The sequence below is a fragment of the Mastigoproctus giganteus genome, chromosome 11 (genome assembly GCF_048544385.1).
Source record: "Mastigoproctus giganteus isolate SK-2022 chromosome 11, ASM4854438v1, whole genome shotgun sequence".
In the NCBI taxonomy this organism is placed as follows: Eukaryota; Metazoa; Arthropoda; class Arachnida; order Uropygi; family Thelyphonidae; genus Mastigoproctus; species Mastigoproctus giganteus.
The window spans coordinates 35,065,298-35,086,801 of NC_143585.1; the positions used below are offsets into that span (position 1 = coordinate 35,065,298).

General features: G+C 41.6%; 1 protein-coding gene across 1 annotated transcript in view; it reads left to right on the forward strand.

Annotated features, from left to right (window-relative positions):
• Window positions 1–21,504, forward strand: part of Mms19 (MMS19 nucleotide excision repair protein) — a 180,965-nt gene that overhangs the window by 56,781 nt on the left and 102,680 nt on the right. Inside the window, exon 12 of the mRNA XM_090384395.1 lies at window positions 9,306–9,460. Coding sequence (XP_090240521.1) covers window positions 9,306–9,460 — 155 coding nt within the window. The remainder of the gene's footprint in view (window positions 1–9,305; window positions 9,461–21,504) is intronic.

Sequence of the window (21,504 nt, forward strand, 5' to 3'; positions counted from 1 at the left end):
ATTTACAGAAAGAGAATATGTCCCTTTAATCAAAGGAAGTCCATAATCATTTCAAAACAAATCATTGGAGTACATTTGCTACCAAGGAAGATAAATTATACACTAATCAAAAATTAACATTTGGATATCTTTATTTTGTGATTATTTTGATCACTTTGAAACCAAATATAATCACCCATCCTAGCTGCATCCATCCTTTCTTACCCTAATATACCTTCTCTATCCTTAGGAAATAATTCTCACTTTCTTCACTTGCATCACTTAATAAATTTATTCTGAAAAGGTCCAAGTGCAAATAGGTGTAGAGGACCATCTATACTGTTCAATCAAATTTTCAATCATATTTTTGTAGTTTTCACTCTTATGATCTAAAAACTCATGCAATGCAAACCGAAATGCCAGCTAGGAATTTTATTTTTTAAGAGTCACTTTGTCTTCCAGCTCTTACCAGTATCTGTTAAATTTTTGGCCAATGAACATTCCACTTTTCACTTTCACTTCAGGCAGTTGTGGGAACATTAAGTTTATATGTTGAAAGGCATTAGTTTATTTATCTAGAGTTGAGAGAATGCTTCATTAGCTCTAGCTTAATTTGAAGTGATGGCAGCAGTAACTTAGCAGGGGTGGATTTACTTAATTCCTGACTAATCATCAAATTCACTTTCACCTCAGACAAGTATGGAAACATTAAGTTTAAATGTTGAAAGACATTACTTTCTGTTTATCCAGAGATTTGCAGATCACTTCATTAGCTCTATCTTAATTTGAAGTGGTGGCAGCAATGACTTAGCAGCAGTGGATTGACTTAATTCCTGACTAAGTCATCTAATTGCTAAAAGCGATAGCATCTTTGCTGATGCTATCGAGGCAGTGTTAGGTGGGTCGGAAAACTGCTAGCTTGGGGGGGAGACAAAGACAGATAGATTAACAGAAGCCACTGGCAGAGGTAAAAGAGATTCTTGCACTGCTTCTATTGGAATGAGCAGAAGCCTGAAAAACAATATGCAGGATATTTCAGAGACTGCTGGAAGTCATTGCGGTACAAGTAAACACATCGGTTGTGTTAGGGTAGCTAAGAATAGAAACAGGTGCATGTATACTTGCGTGTACACCAATGCTAGGAGTTTAGTAAATAAATTTGATGAATTTGAGGTTTTGCTCAAAACATCAAAGGCAGATATTGTTGGGATATCAGAGACATGGTGTCACACAGATATAAGGAATGCAGAACTGGAATTTGGGGAGTACAACGTCTACAGAAAGGATAGACAGGATAGGAAGGGAGGAGCGGTTATGCTATTAGTTAAAAAACACATAAAATCCAAGGAAGTGAAGCCAGTCAACATCGATGGACAGGGCAGTGTCGAGTCAGTTTGGTGTGACATAAGCATGGGTAAATCAAAATTGAGAGTAGGAGTGTGCTATAGGCCTAATGACTGATGAGTATAATAAGATACTGTACAGGGAAATAGAATGGGCCAGTAAATCAGAGAGTCTTATAATGGGGGATTTTAATTTCCCAGATATTGACTGGAATTTGTGGGTTGGTCACTCACACACTAGCAAGGCTTTTGTGGATTTATTGGATGATTGTATTCTACACCAGCATGTTCGGGAGGCAACTAGAGGGAGTAATACTCTTGATCTGATTATCAGTAGTGATTCTTCATGCATTAAGAATCTGCAGATAAAGGAACCACTAGGTGGCAGTGATCACAGTGTGCTGAAGTGGGATTAACTCAAGGAGGTAACTACCATCAGAGGTAAAGGGAAGGGTTTTTGCTTTCGTAAAGGCGACTATGATGGACTGAGACAGTATTTAAATTCTATACAGTGGGACCAACTGATGATGTTACCAACAGCAAATTTAAAATGGGAAGCATTCAAGGAACTAATCTTGGAAGCTACCAGGCTTTACATACCAACCAAGAAATATTGTTCAAGGTTCAGGCCTAAATGGTTGTCAGATGAACTAATGAGACATATGGCAGAGAAGAAAAATGCATGGGATACATACAAATTAATGGGTGACATGGAAGCCTATGATAGATATAAGTTAGTCTGTAACCAAGTCACAAAGGAGATTAGGCAGGCAAAGGCAGATTATTAGAAATCCTTGGCAAAGGATGCAAAGAAAAACAGAAAAGAGTTCTTTACCTATTTAAACTCAAGAAGGAAAGGGATGAATCAGATTGGTCCACTGGATGTTGATGGTTCAACAGTTGATGATCCTGCTCAGGTGGCTAACAATCTAAACGAGTATTTTGCATCTACATTCACACGAGGAGTTATTCAGGAAGGGGAATGTGGTAGGTGAAGTAAACATTGGCAGTGAGCTAGATGATTTTCTAATAACTGAGAGGAAAGTGGAGGAGAAATTGTTGAGGATAAACATAAAAAAGGCACCCGGGGTGGATGGGATCTATCCAGTTATATTAAAGGAGGCAGCAAAGGAAGTAAGCAAACCCCTGGTTATAATTATGAGAGCTTCTTTGGACTCAGGGGAGGTACCCATAGACTGGAGATGTGCAAATGTAACCCCAATTCACAAAGGAGGATCAAAGGCTGACACAAGTAATTATAGACCTGTTAGTTTAACTTCGGTTCCAGGAAAATTAATGGTGGTTAAAGAAGCACTGCAGGATCATCTGGACAAGAATTCAGTTATAGCTCAGACACAGCATGGTTTTGTTAAGGGCAGGTCTTGTCTGACCAATTTGATTGGATACTATGATGTAGTCACAAAAGAACTGGATGCAGGGAATAACTTTGATATATATTTGGATCTTAGAAAGGCTTTTGATACTGTTGCGCATGGAAGACTGCTGCACAAATTGGAGCAGTGTGGCATTGGAGGCAAATTGCTGCTATGGATAAGGGGATGGTTGAGTGGCAGAAGACAGAGAGTGGTAATTAATGGACACTGCTCAACGTGGACTAATGTTATTAGTGGAGTTCCTCAAGGTTCAGTGTTGGGTCCATTGTTGTTTTCGGTGTTTATGAATGATATTGATGATGGGATATCAAGTTTAATGTCTAAGTTTGCAGATGATACAAAGGTTGGCAGGGTTGTTAAGGACACTACTGATGCTATGCTGCTACAACAGGATCTGGAAAGGTTGAGCAGATGGGCTGAGAGGTGGCAAATGAAGTTTAACATCGACAAATGTAAAGTACTACATATGGGAAACAGTAACCCCAGATCAACGTATCAACTCTGTGGTACTACGCTGACAGTGGTAGAGAATGAAAAGGACCTGGGGGTAATTGTGCAGGCAGATATGAAGTTCTCTGAGCAGTGCAGACGAGCTGCAAGAGTAGCTCATGGTGTCTTGTCAATGATATACAGGAATTTTTCTAGCAGGGATAGGGATGTGATTATTCCCTTGTATAAGGCATTGGTCAGGCCACACCTTGAGTACTGTACACAGTACTGTATACAGGTCTGGAAGCCTCCTTTCAAGAAGGATGTAGAGCTGCTGGAACGAGTACAGAGAAGGGCAACAAGATTAGTGAATGAAACAAAGGGTTGCTCTTACGAAGAAAGGCTTAAGTTTTGCAAATTACAGAGTCTGGAGACTAGGCATCGGCGAGGTGATCTGATAGAGGTGTACAAGGCTTTGAATGGCTTGAGCATGCTGAATGCCGATGGGATTCTTCCTCTTACTCAGAATAATCACCTGAGAGGGCATAAATTCAAATTGAGGAAGGACGGATGTCGCATAGATGTGCGGAAATTTGCCTTTAGCCAGCGGGCAGTTGGTTTGTGGAATAGACTTCCATCACTTGTTGTTGAAGTTGATAGCCTAAACAAATTTAAGGCTCAGCTGGACAGGTATTTCGAACGAACGGAGGGGTGAAATGGGAGTAGTGGTTGTGTTTTGTTTTTTTTTTGTTTTTTTTTTATTTTGCTGATGCTGAATAAGCTTGCTTTCTTGCATCATATGCCTCTACTAATGCTAATGCTTAATGCTAATTCCTGCTGATTAAGAAAATGTGACTTGCTTGAGCATCCTTGTTGAAATCACAATTATTGTTCTGATTTCAACAAGGATGCTCAAGAAGATGTTCTGTCATCTGTGGCAGGTTGTTTCATCACTTGTTCAGAGAGAACTAGGTTCAAATCCTGTTGGAAATTGGAGAAATTCTTAAGGGCTTCTTCATTCAGGGCAATAGTTAGCTGATCTTAAGTGGAGAGAATATAGTTTTCCTGATGAGTTATTCCTGGATTTTAAGCCTGCATAACATACAAACCATCCTATGAACACACATTTGTACAGACGTAATATGCACAGTTCAGGTATGGCCTTAGTTGCTAATGTGCTATATAAATAATAACAACAGTAATAATAACAGTGAGTTTCCCACCTCTGAAGCTGCTTTTTCTAATGAAGGTAGATGGTGAGTGGAAAGCTTCATTAGCATTAGTAGAGGCATTTGATGCAAGAAAGCAAGCTTATGCAGCATCAGCCAAAAAAAAAAAAAAAAAACCCCTTCCACTTCACCTCTCTGTTCGTTCAAAATACCTGTCCAGCTGAGCCTTAAACTTATTTAGGCTATCAACCTCCACCACAAGGGATGGCAGTCTGTTCCACCAACCAACCACCCGCTGGCTAAAGGCAAATTTCCGCACGTCTATCCTACATCTGTCTTTCCTCAATTTGAATTTATGCCCTCTCAGGTGATTTTTCTGAGCTAGAGGAAGAATCCCATCAGCATTGAGCATGCTTAAACCATTCAAGGCTTTATACATCTCTATCAGATCACCTCGCTGGTGCCTAGTCTCCAGACACTGTAATTTGCAAAACTTAAGCCTTTCTTCGTAAGAGCACCCCTTTGTTCCATTCACTAATCTTGTTGCCCTTCTCTGTACTCGTTCCAGCAGCTCTACATCCTTCTTGAAATGAGGCCTCCAGACCTGTATACAGTACTCTAGGTGTGGCCTGACCATTGCCTTATACAATGGAATAATCACCTCCTTATCCCTGCTGGAAAAATTCCTGTATATCATTGACAATACTCCATGAGCTACTCTTGCAGCCCGTCTGCACTGCTCAGAGAACTTCATATCTGCCTGCACAATCACCCCCAAGTCCCTTTCATTCTCTACCACTGTCAGTGTAGTACCACAGAGTTGATACGTTGCTCTGGGGTTGCTTTTTTCCCATGTGTAGTACTTTACATTTGTCAATGTTAAACTTCATTTGCCACCTCTCAGCCCATCTGCTCAACCTTTCCAGATCCTGTTGCAGCAGCATAGTGTCAGTAGTGTCCTTGACAACCCTGCCAACCTTTGTATCATCTGCAAACTTGGACATTAAGCTTGATATACCATCATCAATATCATTTATAAATACAGAAAACAATAATGGACCCAACACTGAGCCCTGAGGGATTCCACTAATAACATTAGTCCACGATGAGCAGTGTCCATTGATTACCACTCTCTGTCTTCTCCCCCTCAACCACCCCTTTATCCATAGCAGCAATTTGCCTCCAATGTCACACTGCTCCAATTTGTGTGACATTGGAGGCAAATTGCTTGGCTACTGGACTCTAAATTTCAGGAATTACAAAACACACAGCCATCCTTCAACATTAATTTCTGATAGCTCCACAAAAGAAGTAAGGTGCTCCTAACTTTTTTGGGTTGCCCATAAATATTCCAAATTATGCACTGCAAAATTTAGTGCCACCTCTGAGGTCTTGTGCTTGCTTGGCCAATTTGGATCAGTTTGGTACTTCATTAATGGAAGGACTCTAGAAAGAGCATCAACCCCAGCTGGTAGCTATAACAATCTGACCCAAAATGTCAGCAATAAAATTTATATCTATTTTAAAGTATTTAGGATTAGCATCAGCAAATGATGCAAGAAAGCAAACTTCTACAGCATCAGCCAAAGGGGGGGTAACTCGACACCTCCCATTTCAGCTACTCATTCCCCCCAATAGTTTGTCTAGTTCTTCCTTGAATTTATTTAAACTATCAATTCCCAAAACAACAGATGAAAGTTTGTTCTAACAATCAACCACCCGTTGGCTGAAGACAAACTTCCATATATCTATTCGACAACTATCATTCCTCGATTTGAATTTTGGCCTCTTATGTGTGTGATCTGAGCAAGGGAAAAAATTCCATCAGCATTGAGCTTGCTGAATCCATTAAAGCCTTAAACACCTCAATTAGATCACCTTGCAGGTGCCTAGTCTCTAGATGCTGCAATTTTCAGAACTGAAGCCTTTCTTGGTAAGAGCACCCCTTTGTTCCCACTCACCAATCTCATTGCCCTTCTCTGTACTCGTTTCAACAGCTCCACATCCTTCCTCATTTTAGGAAGGATGTGGAGCTGTTGAAACGCCTCTAGACCTGCAGTACTCAAGATGTGGCCTGACTTTTGCCGTATTCAATGGGATAATCACATCCTTATCCATGCTAGCAAAATTCCTGCAAAAAAGCCTTGAGCAGTGTGTTTTTTTTTTAAAGGGGATCTCACTTTGAAACAAAGACTTTGAGTGAATGTCAACAAAACTGTATTGAAAAATTCCCTAACACTAACTGTCCATGCAAAGCTACAAGTTTCAAAATAAAGAAATTTTATGAGGGTGGATCGATTGAAAATAAGGAACACAAGAAGGGCATTCTTACACTTGACACTTTAGATGACATAAGACAAACAGTTGCAAAATCCAAAGAAATCTCTACAGAAATTGAGCCTTTAGAAGAGGATGTCACTTGGCTCAGCTAATTTAACACCTAAAACATTTTCCATGCCGAATCCACAGTATATGAGCTTCAGTTTCAGGATAATGTTAAAAGATTATTGTACTGTTGCTAGTTTAAAAGTTTTCTTTACCACGAAGGTATGGAAATTTTGGACAAAATTTATTTCACTGACAAAGCTTGGTTTCACCTTAGTGACTATGTCAACAAATTGGAGATATGGAGCACTGAAAATCCACACATTTTTTGCAAAACATTTACATGCCCAACCACTGCAATGTTGCAAGAGTTTTTTTGGGGATCGAATTATATCACAAGGACTTTGGTTACCTAGGTTTCTTGAGTTAACATCCCAAAACTTCTTTTTATGGGAGTTAGTAAAGCAGGATGCTAACAAGAAAAATCCATGAAGCATTCAGCAGCTTAGACGAGCCTTAAAAATAGTCGACTGTGTCAACGCAAACTCTTTGACACTGCTTGTAACATGATCAAAAGAGTGAATTTACATATTTCTAACAAGAGAGGACACTTCCAGTGTTGTTTTTAAAATATTTTTTAATTATGTTGTGTAAAAAACTATTTCATAATAAATTTTATTTTCCTTTGATATTTTTTAGATTTACTTTTATTTGCCTTTTTTTTTTATTAGTATGAGAATTATAAATTTGGTAGTCTAGTGCATTTTCCATAACAAAAAAGTATGATGGAATGAATATAAGTATATTAGTCAAGTGTATCAAGTATATTCCCTCTAACCATTTTGATTTCATAATTGACTAAAATTGCAGAAATCTTTCTTATATTAAATTTATTATATGTTGCCATTTTTTTTTTGTAATTAGGAAATACAGGTAACCCTCATATAACACGGTTATTAGGTTTCTATAAAATGTCGTGTTGTGCGAAACTGTACAACACGACATGTTATACAGGACTAAGAAAAAGTACAAAAGGGTGGTTGTGTTCCAAAAGCTAACAAAAATACACTATTTCGTTAACAAAATGTTAACAAAAATACACCATTCTAGATTTTGTGTATCTTCTGTTCTCTTTAAAAAATCAGTAATCTGGGTTTGTTTGCTTTTGCTTGATAAATCTTTGTGAATTTCATCATGTGGAACTAAGCATTTTTGAACTTTGGGCTCCTTTCATTCATGAATCTGCATTTAAGAAATAAGATTCTAATTGCTCAGCTAACTTTTTGCCTTCCCGTATTCTTTTTAGTGCAAAATTTGGAAGTTTAGAATTTTCATCTGCACTATCATCATCTGAAATAATTTGGTTTTACCTCCGATGCCATTTGCACCAAATCTGCTTCGCCAGCCTCTTTATTTACCAGTAATTCTTGAATGTCTTCAGTAATCATATCTTTTTTTATTTTTTTAAGTGCATCGGCAACTTAATGTGTATATTGCCGATAAATTACATGTCCTGAGGTCGATTTTCTGTTTTTCTGGACAAAAAACCAGAGGTTCCGTTAGAAAAAAACCATGCTGCCTAAGCCCGACTAACTCGGCCACGCTGTGAAAAAGACATAAAACTTCCTCTCTTCATCGATGGAATGATGGAATTCGAACTTGGGTCTTTTCCAGCCGGTGCAGGGAGGAGGGCAATTCTACCAACTATGTTACCCAGGAGGGCTTTAGTAGTGATATCGTCAAAACCTTCCCCTCTTACCAACGTAGCAAGTTCTACTATCACACCGATTCCGTTTTCTGCCCGTTTGACCATATTTCCTGAATGAACTGACTCTGGCCATACATTTTAACGTTAACTATGATTCAGTAAAGCTATGATTCTGATACAGTCCACAATTGAAAAATATTTCCATGCCTCCTTTACTTCAATAGATTCAGAATCAATTTTTTGGCAAAATGCATTGTAACGATTTTCTGATGTAATGAGTTTTAAAGGTGGATATAATGCCTTTATCTAACAACTGAATAAAAGAAGTTGTATTAACCCAGTACAACTGAGGCAGTAGGAACATAACTTCAACATTTGGATGACTTAAATCGTTTGGATGTCCTGGTGTGCTATCCAATAGTAACAAAACTTTTGAAATCTTGATTTTTCCACAGGTTCAATAGCATAGAACATAACACAGGAATTTTCTCTTTTTTATTTTTTTTTTTTATTTTTTTTTAATTTTTTTTTTTTCTTCTTTTTTTTTTCTTTTTTTTTTTTTTCTTTCTTTTCTTTTTTTTTTTTTTCTTTCTTTTCTTTTTTTTTTTCTTTTTTTTTTTTTTTGACTAGTGAGTTAACAGCAGGGATTCAAAAGAGTGGAAACGTTGAAAAATTACATCCAACATAATAGCAGGGTTTTCCCCACACAAAAGCTCAAAAATACTCTGTTATGTGAGGTTTGCCGAAATTCTCTAACCATGTTATATAAGTACTGTGTTGTGCGAGGATTGCCGCAGTTTATCAATCGTGTTAGAACGAAACCATGTTGTAGAAGTACTGTGTTATATGAGGGTTGCCTCTATTTGTTCTTTCAGTATTTTTTGTTATATGAAGGAAATTATTTATTATTAATGTTTCATATTTTTTAATTTAATAAGTTGTGTTGTTGTTGTTTCAGAATGTGAAAGCCACTTATGTGAACCAGAACTGCAACTAATGTATTCCAGTTCTAAACTTCTTCGGGCCATTGCAGTTGCCAATGTTTCAGCTTGTTCTAAAGTTCTATCATTTGCATTTCCTCTTTTACTTCAACAGTTTGCTGTCCAATCACAAGTAAGTACTTTAATTACTTTTTTAGTATACTTTTGTATATTTTTTAGTATACTTTTGTATATTTTTTAGTATACTTTTGTATAATCTTTGTCCAAATTTTCATTATCACATACAAGGTGTGGCAATAAAGTTCCTGGGCTGGTGCAATAAAAAAGAACACAGTGGAGGAGCTCAAAAATAGAAATTTGAAAATTTTTAAAAAAGTTTCACACTTTAAAAATTTTATTTTTATTTAAAGAAAAATTTGAATTCACTTATTACACCATTCTAAAAGTGTCTGTGAGGGTGTCCAAAGAGGTGATGTTCAGTTTGGTGGTTATGTTTTTAACAGATATTTATTTAAAGTATACCCAGTAAAATAAAATAAAATAAAATATTTCCAGAAGCTTTCGGAACTCGTGTCCCTTTCTCAACTGACAGAATTTTTAAATACATTACAAGCAAACTGTGGCACGTTACTCATTCGTCATTGTTGTAGCACGGACGTGTGCTGCCTTGCGCCAGTGATCATCCATCAATAAAACGGTTGTCTCCAGGATTGGATGTATACGCATGCCTTTCTGGCGATTTAATGCCTTAGGGTTGTTCATTATGTTTAGTGACTCTAGCCATAGGCGGTGGCGAAAGTGTCGCGCGTGGTCCACTATCTCAAAGTCGCGCTTGGGGTCAAGATCGTGGTTGGTAGCCCAAAAATGTTCTGCAAGCGCGGACTGGTCAGTTTCGGCAAGCCGGATTGCTCTGTCGTGTTCCGTGAGGCGATCCTGGAGACGTCTCGATGTCTCACCTACGTAGCAACTGTTACAGGCCCTACAGGTGATACGGTACACTACATTGCTGCGTAAGACAGGTGTGACAGGGGTCTTCACACTGGAGACAAGTGAACGTAGGTTCCTACCTGGTAATTGTACACATTTTATGTTGTAACTTCTCAGGATCTTCGAGATACGTCCTGACACTCCTGGATAGTACGGAATGTAGGCGGATGATATGCCGACTTGCTTCGGAGGTCTTGGGTTGGAAGTAAGCTCTTGTGCCTGTAACAAGCATCTGTTTAGTACATGGGATGGATAACCGCATCTGGTTAAGTCCGCCTTCACACGGGAGATCTCGTTACGTCTAATTGTGTCGGTGCTGGAATGGCTCCAGGCCCTGGAGAACAGGGTGCGGGCAGTGCTATTGAGATGGCTTGGAGCGTGGCCGGACCCGTAGTTGGTGAATTGACCGCACCACATGGGTTTGCGGTATACTGAGGTCTCTAGATGTGGGCCTACGCGATGCACTAGCACGTCCAGAAACGGGAGCGAACCGTCCACCTCTGATTCTACGGTAAACTTGATGAAATTGGATAGAGAGTTGAGGTATTCTAGTAGTACCGTTTCAGAACCACGTGGTATTATGGTAAAAATATCGTCGACATATCTACACCACGTTGTAATAGGTGTAGGTGGGTTCTGGTGTATCTGCTTCTCCAGATCTTCCATGGCGATGTTAGCTACTACGGAACTGACAGGGGCACCCATAGCAGTGCCATGTACTTGTTTGTAGAGTGAGTCTTCAAAGGTGAAGATGCTGCTAGAGAGGCATAGGTTGAGGGCGGTACAGATGTCATCAGTGGATAGTGACGTCCTGGATTGGAGGCTTAAGTCGCTCTCAAGGAGCCTTCTGGCGCAGTGCACGGCCTGTTGGACGGGAATCGAGGTGAATAAAGAAACCACGTCAAATGATGCCATGACAGAGTTATCAGGGATTGAAATGTCCTTAATGGTGTTAATGAATTCACTGCTGTTTTTAACGGTGTGAGATGTATTACCTATAAGAGGCGAGAGGAGGCTCGCGATGTGTTTGGACAGTTCATACGTTGGGGCACTGCAGCAAGACACTATAGGTCTGAGAGGAATACCCGGTTTATGGATCTTTGGTAATCCGTAGAATTGTGGTAGTTGACAGCCAGTACCACGCAGAAGATGGTGAGTCGCGGTCGGGATCTTCTTATCTTTAAGCCATGCGTGGACAAGTTTATTAACATTTGCTTCCAGACGTTTCAAGACTTTAACGGGAGGATCAGGTAGAGGTTCATATACGTTAGGATCGAGTAATAGGGCCAAGGCTTTCTCTCGGTAGGCTGATCGGTCCAGCACAACAGTCCGGCGCCCTTTATCCGCAGGAAGTACAACGATGGAGTTGTCTTTTCTTATAGATGACAGGGCGGCACGTTGGCGGTGGTTGAGGTTTGAGCACGTTTTTCGAGTGTTGCGGAGGACTGCGGCAGTCTTGAATCGGATCTCGTTGGCAGTTTCTTCGGGAAGGTTGGTAATACTGGCTTCTATGCCCATAGCGAGCTGTGTGATGGGAGGTTTCGATGGTATAACGGCGAATTTCATACCGTTTGATAAAACACTCAGCTGCTCGTTGGACAGTTGTTTGTTACTTAGATTCAAGACGAAAGAAGTCGTGTCGTCTGAACGAGTGTTCGTCTTTAAGGAGTTAGTTTCTATGCTCAAGTTTATGAACTTGCGCTGTTGGCGTAAACGGTAGGTATCCGAGGTCTGACTAGCCCGATGGCAGATGGTATGTATAAGGTTTGTAAATACAATAGGCGAGACCTTACCTTGTATATGTTGTAACAGTCTGGACTTGTTGTAGTCAGCGTTCCTGATTTCATGGTGGAGATGGGATATCCATAAATTTAACGTGCGCAGGCTGAAGTTAAAGCAGGCACGATCCATATGAGAGTTGTGGAACGGGGCTTTGTATCGGAACCCTTTAGGTATAATTCGATTGCTTTTGCATCTGTGGGCGAAGCGTAAATGTTGCCTGTAGCGAGCTATTGAGAGGAAGCATTTTTGCAACTGTGCACAATCGTTGTAGGTATTATGGCCATAAAGTGATCGAATAGTGACAAATGGGCCTGGAGTACTGGGGTCCATAGTTTAACAGATATTTATTTAAAGTATACCCAGTAAAATAAAATAAAATAAAATATTTCCAGAAGCTTTCGGAACTCGTGTCCCTTTCTCAACTGACAGAATTTTTAAATACATTACAAGCAAACTGTGGCACGTTACTCATTCGTCATTGTTGTAGCACGGACGTGTGCTGCCTTGCGCCAGTGATCATCCATCAATAAAACGGTTGTCTCCAGGATTGGATGTATACGCATGCCTTTCTGGCGATTTAATGCCTTAGGGTTGTTCATTATGTTTAGTGACTCTAGCCATAGGCGGTGGCGAAAGTGTCGCGCGTGGTCCACTATCTCAAAGTCGCGCTTGGGGTCAAGATCGTGGTTGGTAGCCCAAAAATGTTCTGCAAGCGCGGACTGGTCAGTTTCGGCAAGCCGGATTGCTCTGTCGTGTTCCGTGAGGCGATCCTGGAGACGTCTCGATGTCTCACCTACGTAGCAACTGTTACAGGCCCTACAGGTGATACGGTACACTACATTGCTGCGTAAGACAGGTGTGACAGGGGTCTTCACACTGGAGACAAGTGAACGTAGGTTCCTACCTGGTAATTGTACACATTTTATGTTGTAACTTCTCAGGATCTTCGAGATACGTCCTGACACTCCTGGATAGTACGGAATGTAGGCGGATGATATGCCGACTTGCTTCGGAGGTCTTGGGTTGGAAGTAAGCTCTTGTGCCTGTAACAAGCATCTGTTTAGTACATGGGATGGATAACCGCATCTGGTTAAGTCCGCCTTCACACGGGAGATCTCGTTACGTCTAATTGTGTCGGTGCTGGAATGGCTCCAGGCCCTGGAGAACAGGGTGCGGGCAGTGCTATTGAGATGGCTTGGAGCGTGGCCGGACCCGTAGTTGGTGAATTGACCGCACCACATGGGTTTGCGGTATACTGAGGTCTCTAGATGTGGGCCTACGCGATGCACTAGCACGTCCAGAAACGGGAGCGAACCGTCCACCTCTGATTCTACGGTAAACTTGATGAAATTGGATAGAGAGTTGAGGTATTCTAGTAGTACCGTTTCAGAACCACGTGGTATTATGGTAAAAATATCGTCGACATATCTACACCACGTTGTAATAGGTGTAGGTGGGTTCTGGTGTATCTGCTTCTCCAGATCTTCCATGGCGATGTTAGCTACTACGGAACTGACAGGGGCACCCATAGCAGTGCCATGTACTTGTTTGTAGAGTGAGTCTTCAAAGGTGAAGATGCTGCTAGAGAGGCATAGGTTGAGGGCGGTACAGATGTCATCAGTGGATAGTGACGTCCTGGATTGGAGGCTTAAGTCGCTCTCAAGGAGCCTTCTGGCGCAGTGCACGGCCTGTTGGACGGGAATCGAGGTGAATAAAGAAACCACGTCAAATGATGCCATGACAGAGTTATCAGGGATTGAAATGTCCTTAATGGTGTTAATGAATTCACTGCTGTTTTTAACGGTGTGAGATGTATTACCTATAAGAGGCGAGAGGAGGCTCGCGATGTGTTTGGACAGTTCATACGTTGGGGCACTGCAGCAAGACACTATAGGTCTGAGAGGAATACCCGGTTTATGGATCTTTGGTAATCCGTAGAATTGTGGTAGTTGACAGCCAGTACCACGCAGAAGATGGTGAGTCGCGGTCGGGATCTTCTTATCTTTAAGCCATGCGTGGACAAGTTTATTAACATTTGCTTCCAGACGTTTCAAGACTTTAACGGGAGGATCAGGTAGAGGTTCATATACGTTAGGATCGAGTAATAGGGCCAAGGCTTTCTCTCGGTAGGCTGATCGGTCCAGCACAACAGTCCGGCGCCCTTTATCCGCAGGAAGTACAAGTCTTACGTTAAAGTCTTGAAACGTCTGGAAGCAAATGTTAATAAACTTGTCCACGCATGGCTTAAAGATAAGAAGATCCCGACCGCGACTCACCATCTTCTGCGTGGTACTGGCTGTCAACTACCACAATTCTACGGATTACCAAAGATCCATAAACCGGGTATTCCTCTCAGACCTATAGTGTCTTGCTGCAGTGCCCCAACGTATGAACTGTCCAAACACATCGCGAGCCTCCTCTCGCCTCTTATAGGTAATACATCTCACACCGTTAAAAACAGCAGTGAATTCATTAACACCATTAAGGACATTTCAATCCCTGATAACTCTGTCATGGCATCATTTGACGTGGTTTCTTTATTCACCTCGATTCCCGTCCAACAGGCCGTGCACTGCGCCAGAAGGCTCCTTGAGAGCGACTTAAGCCTCCAATCCAGGACGTCACTATCCACTGATGACATCTGTACCGCCCTCAACCTATGCCTCTCTAGCAGCATCTTCACCTTTGAAGACTCACTCTACAAACAAGTACATGGCACTGCTATGGGTGCCCCTGTCAGTTCCGTAGTAGCTAACATCGCCATGGAAGATCTGGAGAAGCAGATACACCAGAACCCACCTACACCTATTACAACGTGGTGTAGATATGTCGACGATATTTTTACCATAATACCACGTGGTTCTGAAACGGTACTACTAGAATACCTCAACTCTCTATCCAATTTCATCAAGTTTACCGTAGAATCAGAGGTGGACGGTTCGCTCCCGTTTCTGGACGTGCTAGTGCATCGCGTAGGCCCACATCTAGAGACCTCAGTATACCGCAAACCCATGTGGTGCGGTCAATTCACCAACTACGGGTCCGGCCACGCTCCAAGCCATCTCAATAGCACTGCCCGCACCCTGTTCTCCAGGGCCTGGAGCCATTCCAGCACCGACACAATTAGACGTAACGAGATCTCCCGTGTGAAGGCGGACTTAACCAGATGCGGTTATCCATCCCATGTACTAAACAGATGCTTGTTACAGGCACAAGAGCTTACTTCCAACCCAAGACCTCCGAAGCAAGTCGGCATATCATCCGCCTACATTCCGTACTATCCAGGAGTGTCAGGACGTATCTCGAAGATCCTGAGAAGTTACAACATAAAATGTGTACAATTACCAGGTAGGAACCTACGTTCACTTGTCTCCAGTGTGAAGACCCCTGTCACACCTGTCTTACGCAGCAATGTAGTGTACCGTATCACCTGTAGGGCCTGTAACAGTTGCTACGTAGGTGAGACATCGAGACGTCTCCAGGATCGCCTCACGGAACACGACAGAGCAATCCGGCTTGCCGAAACTGACCAGTCCGCGCTTGCAGAACATTTTTGGGGCTACCAACCACGATCTTGACCCCAAGCGCGACTTTGAGATAGTGGACCACGCGCGACACTTTCGCCACCGCCTATGGCTAGAGTCACTAAACATAATGAACAACCCTAAGGCATTAAATCGCCAGAAAGGCATGCGTATACATCCAATCCTGGAGACAACCGTTTTATTGATGGATGATCACTGGCGCAAGGCAGCACACGTCCGTGCTACAACAATGACGAATGAGTAACGTGCCACAGTTTGCTTGTAATGTATTTAAAAATTCTGTCAGTTGAGAAAGGGACACGAGTTCCGAAAGCTTCTGGAAATATTTTATTTTATTTTATTTTACTGGGTATACTTTAAATAAATATCTGTTAAACTATGGACCCCAGTACTCCAGGCCCATTTGTCACTATTCGATCACTTTATGGCCATAATACCTACAACGATTGTGCACAGTTGCAAAAATGCTTCCTCTCAATAGCTCGCTACAGGCAACATTTACGCTTCGCCCACAGATGCAAAAGCAATCGAATTATACCTAAAGGGTTCCGATACAAAAGCCCCGTTCCACAACTCTCATATGGATCGTGCCTGCTTTAACTTCAGCCTGCGCACGTTAAATTTATGGATATCCCATCTCCACCATGAAATCAGGAACGCTGACTACAACAAGTCCAGACTGTTACAACATATACAAGGTAAGGTCTCGCCTATTGTATTTACAAACCTTATACATACCATCTGCCATCGGGCTAGTCAGACCTCGGATACCTACCGTTTACGCCAACAGCGCAAGTTCATAAACTTGAGCATAGAAACTAACTCCTTAAAGACGAACACTCGTTCAGACGACACGACTTCTTTCGTCTTGAATCTAAGTAACAAACAACTGTCCAACGAGCAGCTGAGTGTTTTATCAAACGGTATGAAATTCGCCGTTATACCATCGAACTCCCATCACACAGCTCGCTATGGGCATAGAAGCCAGTATTACCAACCTTCCCGAAGAAACTGCCAACGAGATCCGATTCAAGACTGCCGCAGTCCTCCGCAACACTCGAAAAACGTGCTCAAACCTCAACCACCGCCAACGTGCCGCCCTGTCATCTATAAGAAAAGACAACTCCATCGTTGTACTTCCTGCGGATAAAGGGCGCCGGACTGTTGTGCTGGACCGATCAGCCTACCGAGAGAAAGCCTTGGCCCTATTACTCGATCCTAACGTATATGAACCTCTACCTGATCCTCCCGTTAAAGTCTTGAAACGTCTGGAAGCAAATGTTAATAAACTTGTCCACGCATGGCTTAAAGATAAGAAGATCCCGACCGCGACTCACCATCTTCTGCGTGGTACTGGCTGTCAACTACCACAATTCTACGGATTACCAAAGATCCATAAACCGGGTATTCCTCTCAGACCTATAGTGTCTTGCTGCAGTGCCCCAACGTATGAACTGTCCAAACACATCGCGAGCCTCCTCTCGCCTCTTATAGGTAATACATCTCACACCGTTAAAAACAGCAGTGAATTCATTAACACCATTAAGGACATTTCAATCCCTGATAACTCTGTCATGGCATCATTTGACGTGGTTTCTTTATTCACCTCGATTCCCGTCCAACAGGCCGTGCACTGCGCCAGAAGGCTCCTTGAGAGCGACTTAAGCCTCCAATCCAGGACGTCACTATCCACTGATGACATCTGTACCGCCCTCAACCTATGCCTCTCTAGCAGCATCTTCACCTTTGAAGACTCACTCTACAAACAAGTACATGGCACTGCTATGGGTGCCCCTGTCAGTTCCGTAGTAGCTAACATCGCCATGGAAGATCTGGAGAAGCAGATACACCAGAACCCACCTACACCTATTACAACGTGGTGTAGATATGTCGACGATATTTTTACCATAATACCACGTGGTTCTGAAACGGTACTACTAGAATACCTCAACTCTCTATCCAATTTCATCAAGTTTACCGTAGAATCAGAGGTGGACGGTTCGCTCCCGTTTCTGGACGTGCTAGTGCATCGCGTAGGCCCACATCTAGAGACCTCAGTATACCGCAAACCCATGTGGTGCGGTCAATTCACCAACTACGGGTCCGGCCACGCTCCAAGCCATCTCAATAGCACTGCCCGCACCCTGTTCTCCAGGGCCTGGAGCCATTCCAGCACCGACACAATTAGACGTAACGAGATCTCCCGTGTGAAGGCGGACTTAACCAGATGCGGTTATCCATCCCATGTACTAAACAGATGCTTGTTACAGGCACAAGAGCTTACTTCCAACCCAAGACCTCCGAAGCAAGTCGGCATATCATCCGCCTACATTCCGTACTATCCAGGAGTGTCAGGACGTATCTCGAAGATCCTGAGAAGTTACAACATAAAATGTGTACAATTACCAGGTAGGAACCTACGTTCACTTGTCTCCAGTGTGAAGACCCCTGTCACACCTGTCTTACGCAGCAATGTAGTGTACCGTATCACCTGTAGGGCCTGTAACAGTTGCTACGTAGGTGAGACATCGAGACGTCTCCAGGATCGCCTCACGGAACACGACAGAGCAATCCGGCTTGCCGAAACTGACCAGTCCGCGCTTGCAGAACATTTTTGGGCTACCAACCACGATCTTGACCCCAAGCGCGACTTTGAGATAGTGGACCACGCGCGACACTTTCGCCACCGCCTATGGCTAGAGTCACTAAACATAATGAACAACCCTAAGGCATTAAATCGCCAGAAAGGCATGCGTATACATCCAATCCTGGAGACAACCGTTTTATTGATGGATGATCACTGGCGCAAGGCAGCACACGTCCGTGCTACAACAATGACGAATGAGTAACGTGCCACAGTTTGCTTGTAATGTATTTAAAAATTCTGTCAGTTGAGAAAGGGACACGAGTTCCGAAAGCTTCTGGAAATATTTTATTTTATTTTATTTTACTGGGTATACTTTAAATAAATATCTGTTAAACTATGGACCCCAGTACTCCAGGCCCATTTGTCACGGTTATGTTTTTCTTTATATCCTCAATATCCTGAAGTCTTTTTCCTTGAAAAGGTGGAGTCTGCTGATGCTAGATTGGGAGAGTAGGATGGATGATTGATCTGTACGATGCCATGTTTTATCAGGAATATCTTCACAACAAGTATAGAATGGGTGTGGCATTGTAACAAGAACCAGTACAACAGGAACAAACTGCCTTTCTCTTGAAGTTGTGACCTCATCGAAGAAATACACTTCAGTAGTCTTTGACTACTGAGCGAGGAATAAATGTACGGGCACTTGTACGTGGAATAAATCATTGACTCTCTTCCCTTCAGATATGAATTCCTCATAAATCTTCCAACTTATTGAGAAAATTAGGATTGTCTTCATGAGTCTGTATGAAGTCTTTGCATGATGATATTCTTTGTTGCTTCTACTCATCTTGTGCAGACAGACCTTCCTAAATCTCCATGCAGAATTTGATGAATCATCTCCTTATTCATATCCAACTCAACCATCATTGTGAGGGTGAAAACGATGATAGCTTGCCACAATTTCCTGAACTTTGACAATTCTGTCTGCATTTTGAGAGGATGCTCAACTTTTTGGGGCACGTGTATTAGAAAAGGTGTGGTGCCTATGAGAATGTACATGTTGTGCGAGTTCGGTGCTGGTTTGACCAGTTCTGAAGCTGTTATAATGGTAATAAGCACGTGTATTGGAATTTTTTGTAGAACCGTATTTTGTGGTAGTGCTCCCGATGTAGCATGCATTACAACCTTGTTGACACTTAATTAAATATATAATATTGTTGATGTCATTTATTAGGTATTTGTGTGTTTCTTTATATGTATTAAACAGAGTCCCTAACTTAAGTCGCTAATGTACTGGAACTTAAGAACAAGTTTGAAGCAGACTGCTCAGGACCAAGATATCGACGAGGAATATTACAACTTTCTGAAAGTGATAAAGCCCAAGAAACCTATAGATAAAAAGAAATCCAAAGAAGAAAAAATCAGTCAAGAAACACTTGTCACGATGAACTGAAGACGACAGATGAAGAGCAAGAAAAACACTAACAGGGAGAAAATTGAGTATACTGAGTTATGCAAAGCCATTAGAAAGAGACTTAGAGAGGACATAAGAAAATTTACCACAAGAAAAGTAGAACAAGCATTAAGGAAAAACAAAGGATTTAAATCAGCAGTCATGAGCAGTAATATAGAAAGACAAATGATACTGAAACTGAACAATAGCGATGGTGTACTTATGAATAGCAGAAAAGGCATAATTCAGATAGCAGAAAACTACTATAAAGAGTTTTATACAAGGAGTGAGGGAATGATGCCAGCAGTGGGGAAGATGGATCGCAAATTAGTAACACATACAACATACCTGATATCCTTCCTAATGAGGTAGAACATGCGTTGAAGAAAATGAAGAATCAGAAAGCTCAAGGGGAAGATGAAGTTACTGTGGAGTTGTTAAAATTGAGAGGAAGAGATATGACACAAAAACTGGCAAGACTCTTCACAAAATGCATTAGAAAAGGTGTGGTGCCTAAGGAGTGGAATAATGCAGTCAGTTTTGCTGCATAAGAAAGGAGATAAATCAGAAATTGGAAATTATAGACCAATTAGCTTGTTATCCCACATCTACAAGTTGTTCACAAGGGTCATTACTAACAGATTAGAAAGAATACATGATGAGAATCAACCGAAAGAGCAAGCTGGCTTTAGGACAGGATTCTCAACTATGGATCACCTTCACGTGATGTCACAGCTAATGGAGAAAGCAAATGAATATAAAACACCATTATGCCTGGCATTTGCAGATTATGAAAAGGCATTTGACTCCATACAGCATAAGGCAATGTTTCGGGCACTGGAAAGACAAGGCATAGATACCCCATATATTATGATTTTGAAGAAAATATATGAGAATGCTACCTCCTTTATTAGACTAGAAAAAGATAGTAATAAATTTAAAATTGAGAAGAGTTCGACAAGGAGACACAATATCTGCAAATTGCAGTGGCTGGAGACTAGGCACCTGCGCGGTGATCTGATTGAGGTGTATAAGGCCTTGAATGGGTTGAGCACGCTGAATTCTGATGGGATCCTTCCACTTGTTCAGATTACGAACCTAAGGGGGCATATATTCAAATTAAGAAAAGACAGGTGTAGAATGGATGTGCAGAAATTTGCCTTTAACCAGCAGATGGTTAATTGCTGGAACAAACTTCCATCTGTCATTGTGGAAGTTTGATAGGTTAAATAAATTTAAGAAGAATCTGGACAGGCATTTGGAGGGAATGGTGTGATTTTTTTTTTTGGCTGATGCTGCATAAGCTCGTACACTTGCTTTCTTGCATCACATGCCACTACTACTACTATCTCCGAAGTTGTTTACTACCACCCTTGAGGAAGCTTTCAGAAGATTAGACTGGTCGCAGAAAGGAGTCAATGTGATTGGAGAGTACCTAAACCATTTATGATTTGCAGATGACATTGTGGTCATAAGCCATGATCCCAAAGAATTAGAGGAAAATCTTAATCAGTTATGCAGAGTTAGTAAGGATTTTGGACTAAAGATGAATATGGCTAAAACAAAAGTAATGATGAACAAGTATGCCACAGAAACAGATATAATGATTGAAGGAGCAGTAATTGAAAAGGTGGAGTAATATAGTTATCTGGGACAAGTCATTAGCTGTAATAATGATAAATGGATGGAAGTCAAGAGAAGAATAAATTTTGGATGGATAGCATTCAGGAAATATAGTCACATACTGGGCAATATCCCAATTTGTCTGAAACGTAAAATAATGAACCAGTATATACTCCCACCATGACCTATGGAAGTGAAACTTGGGCACTCACCAAAAGAATGGAAGAGAAGCTGAG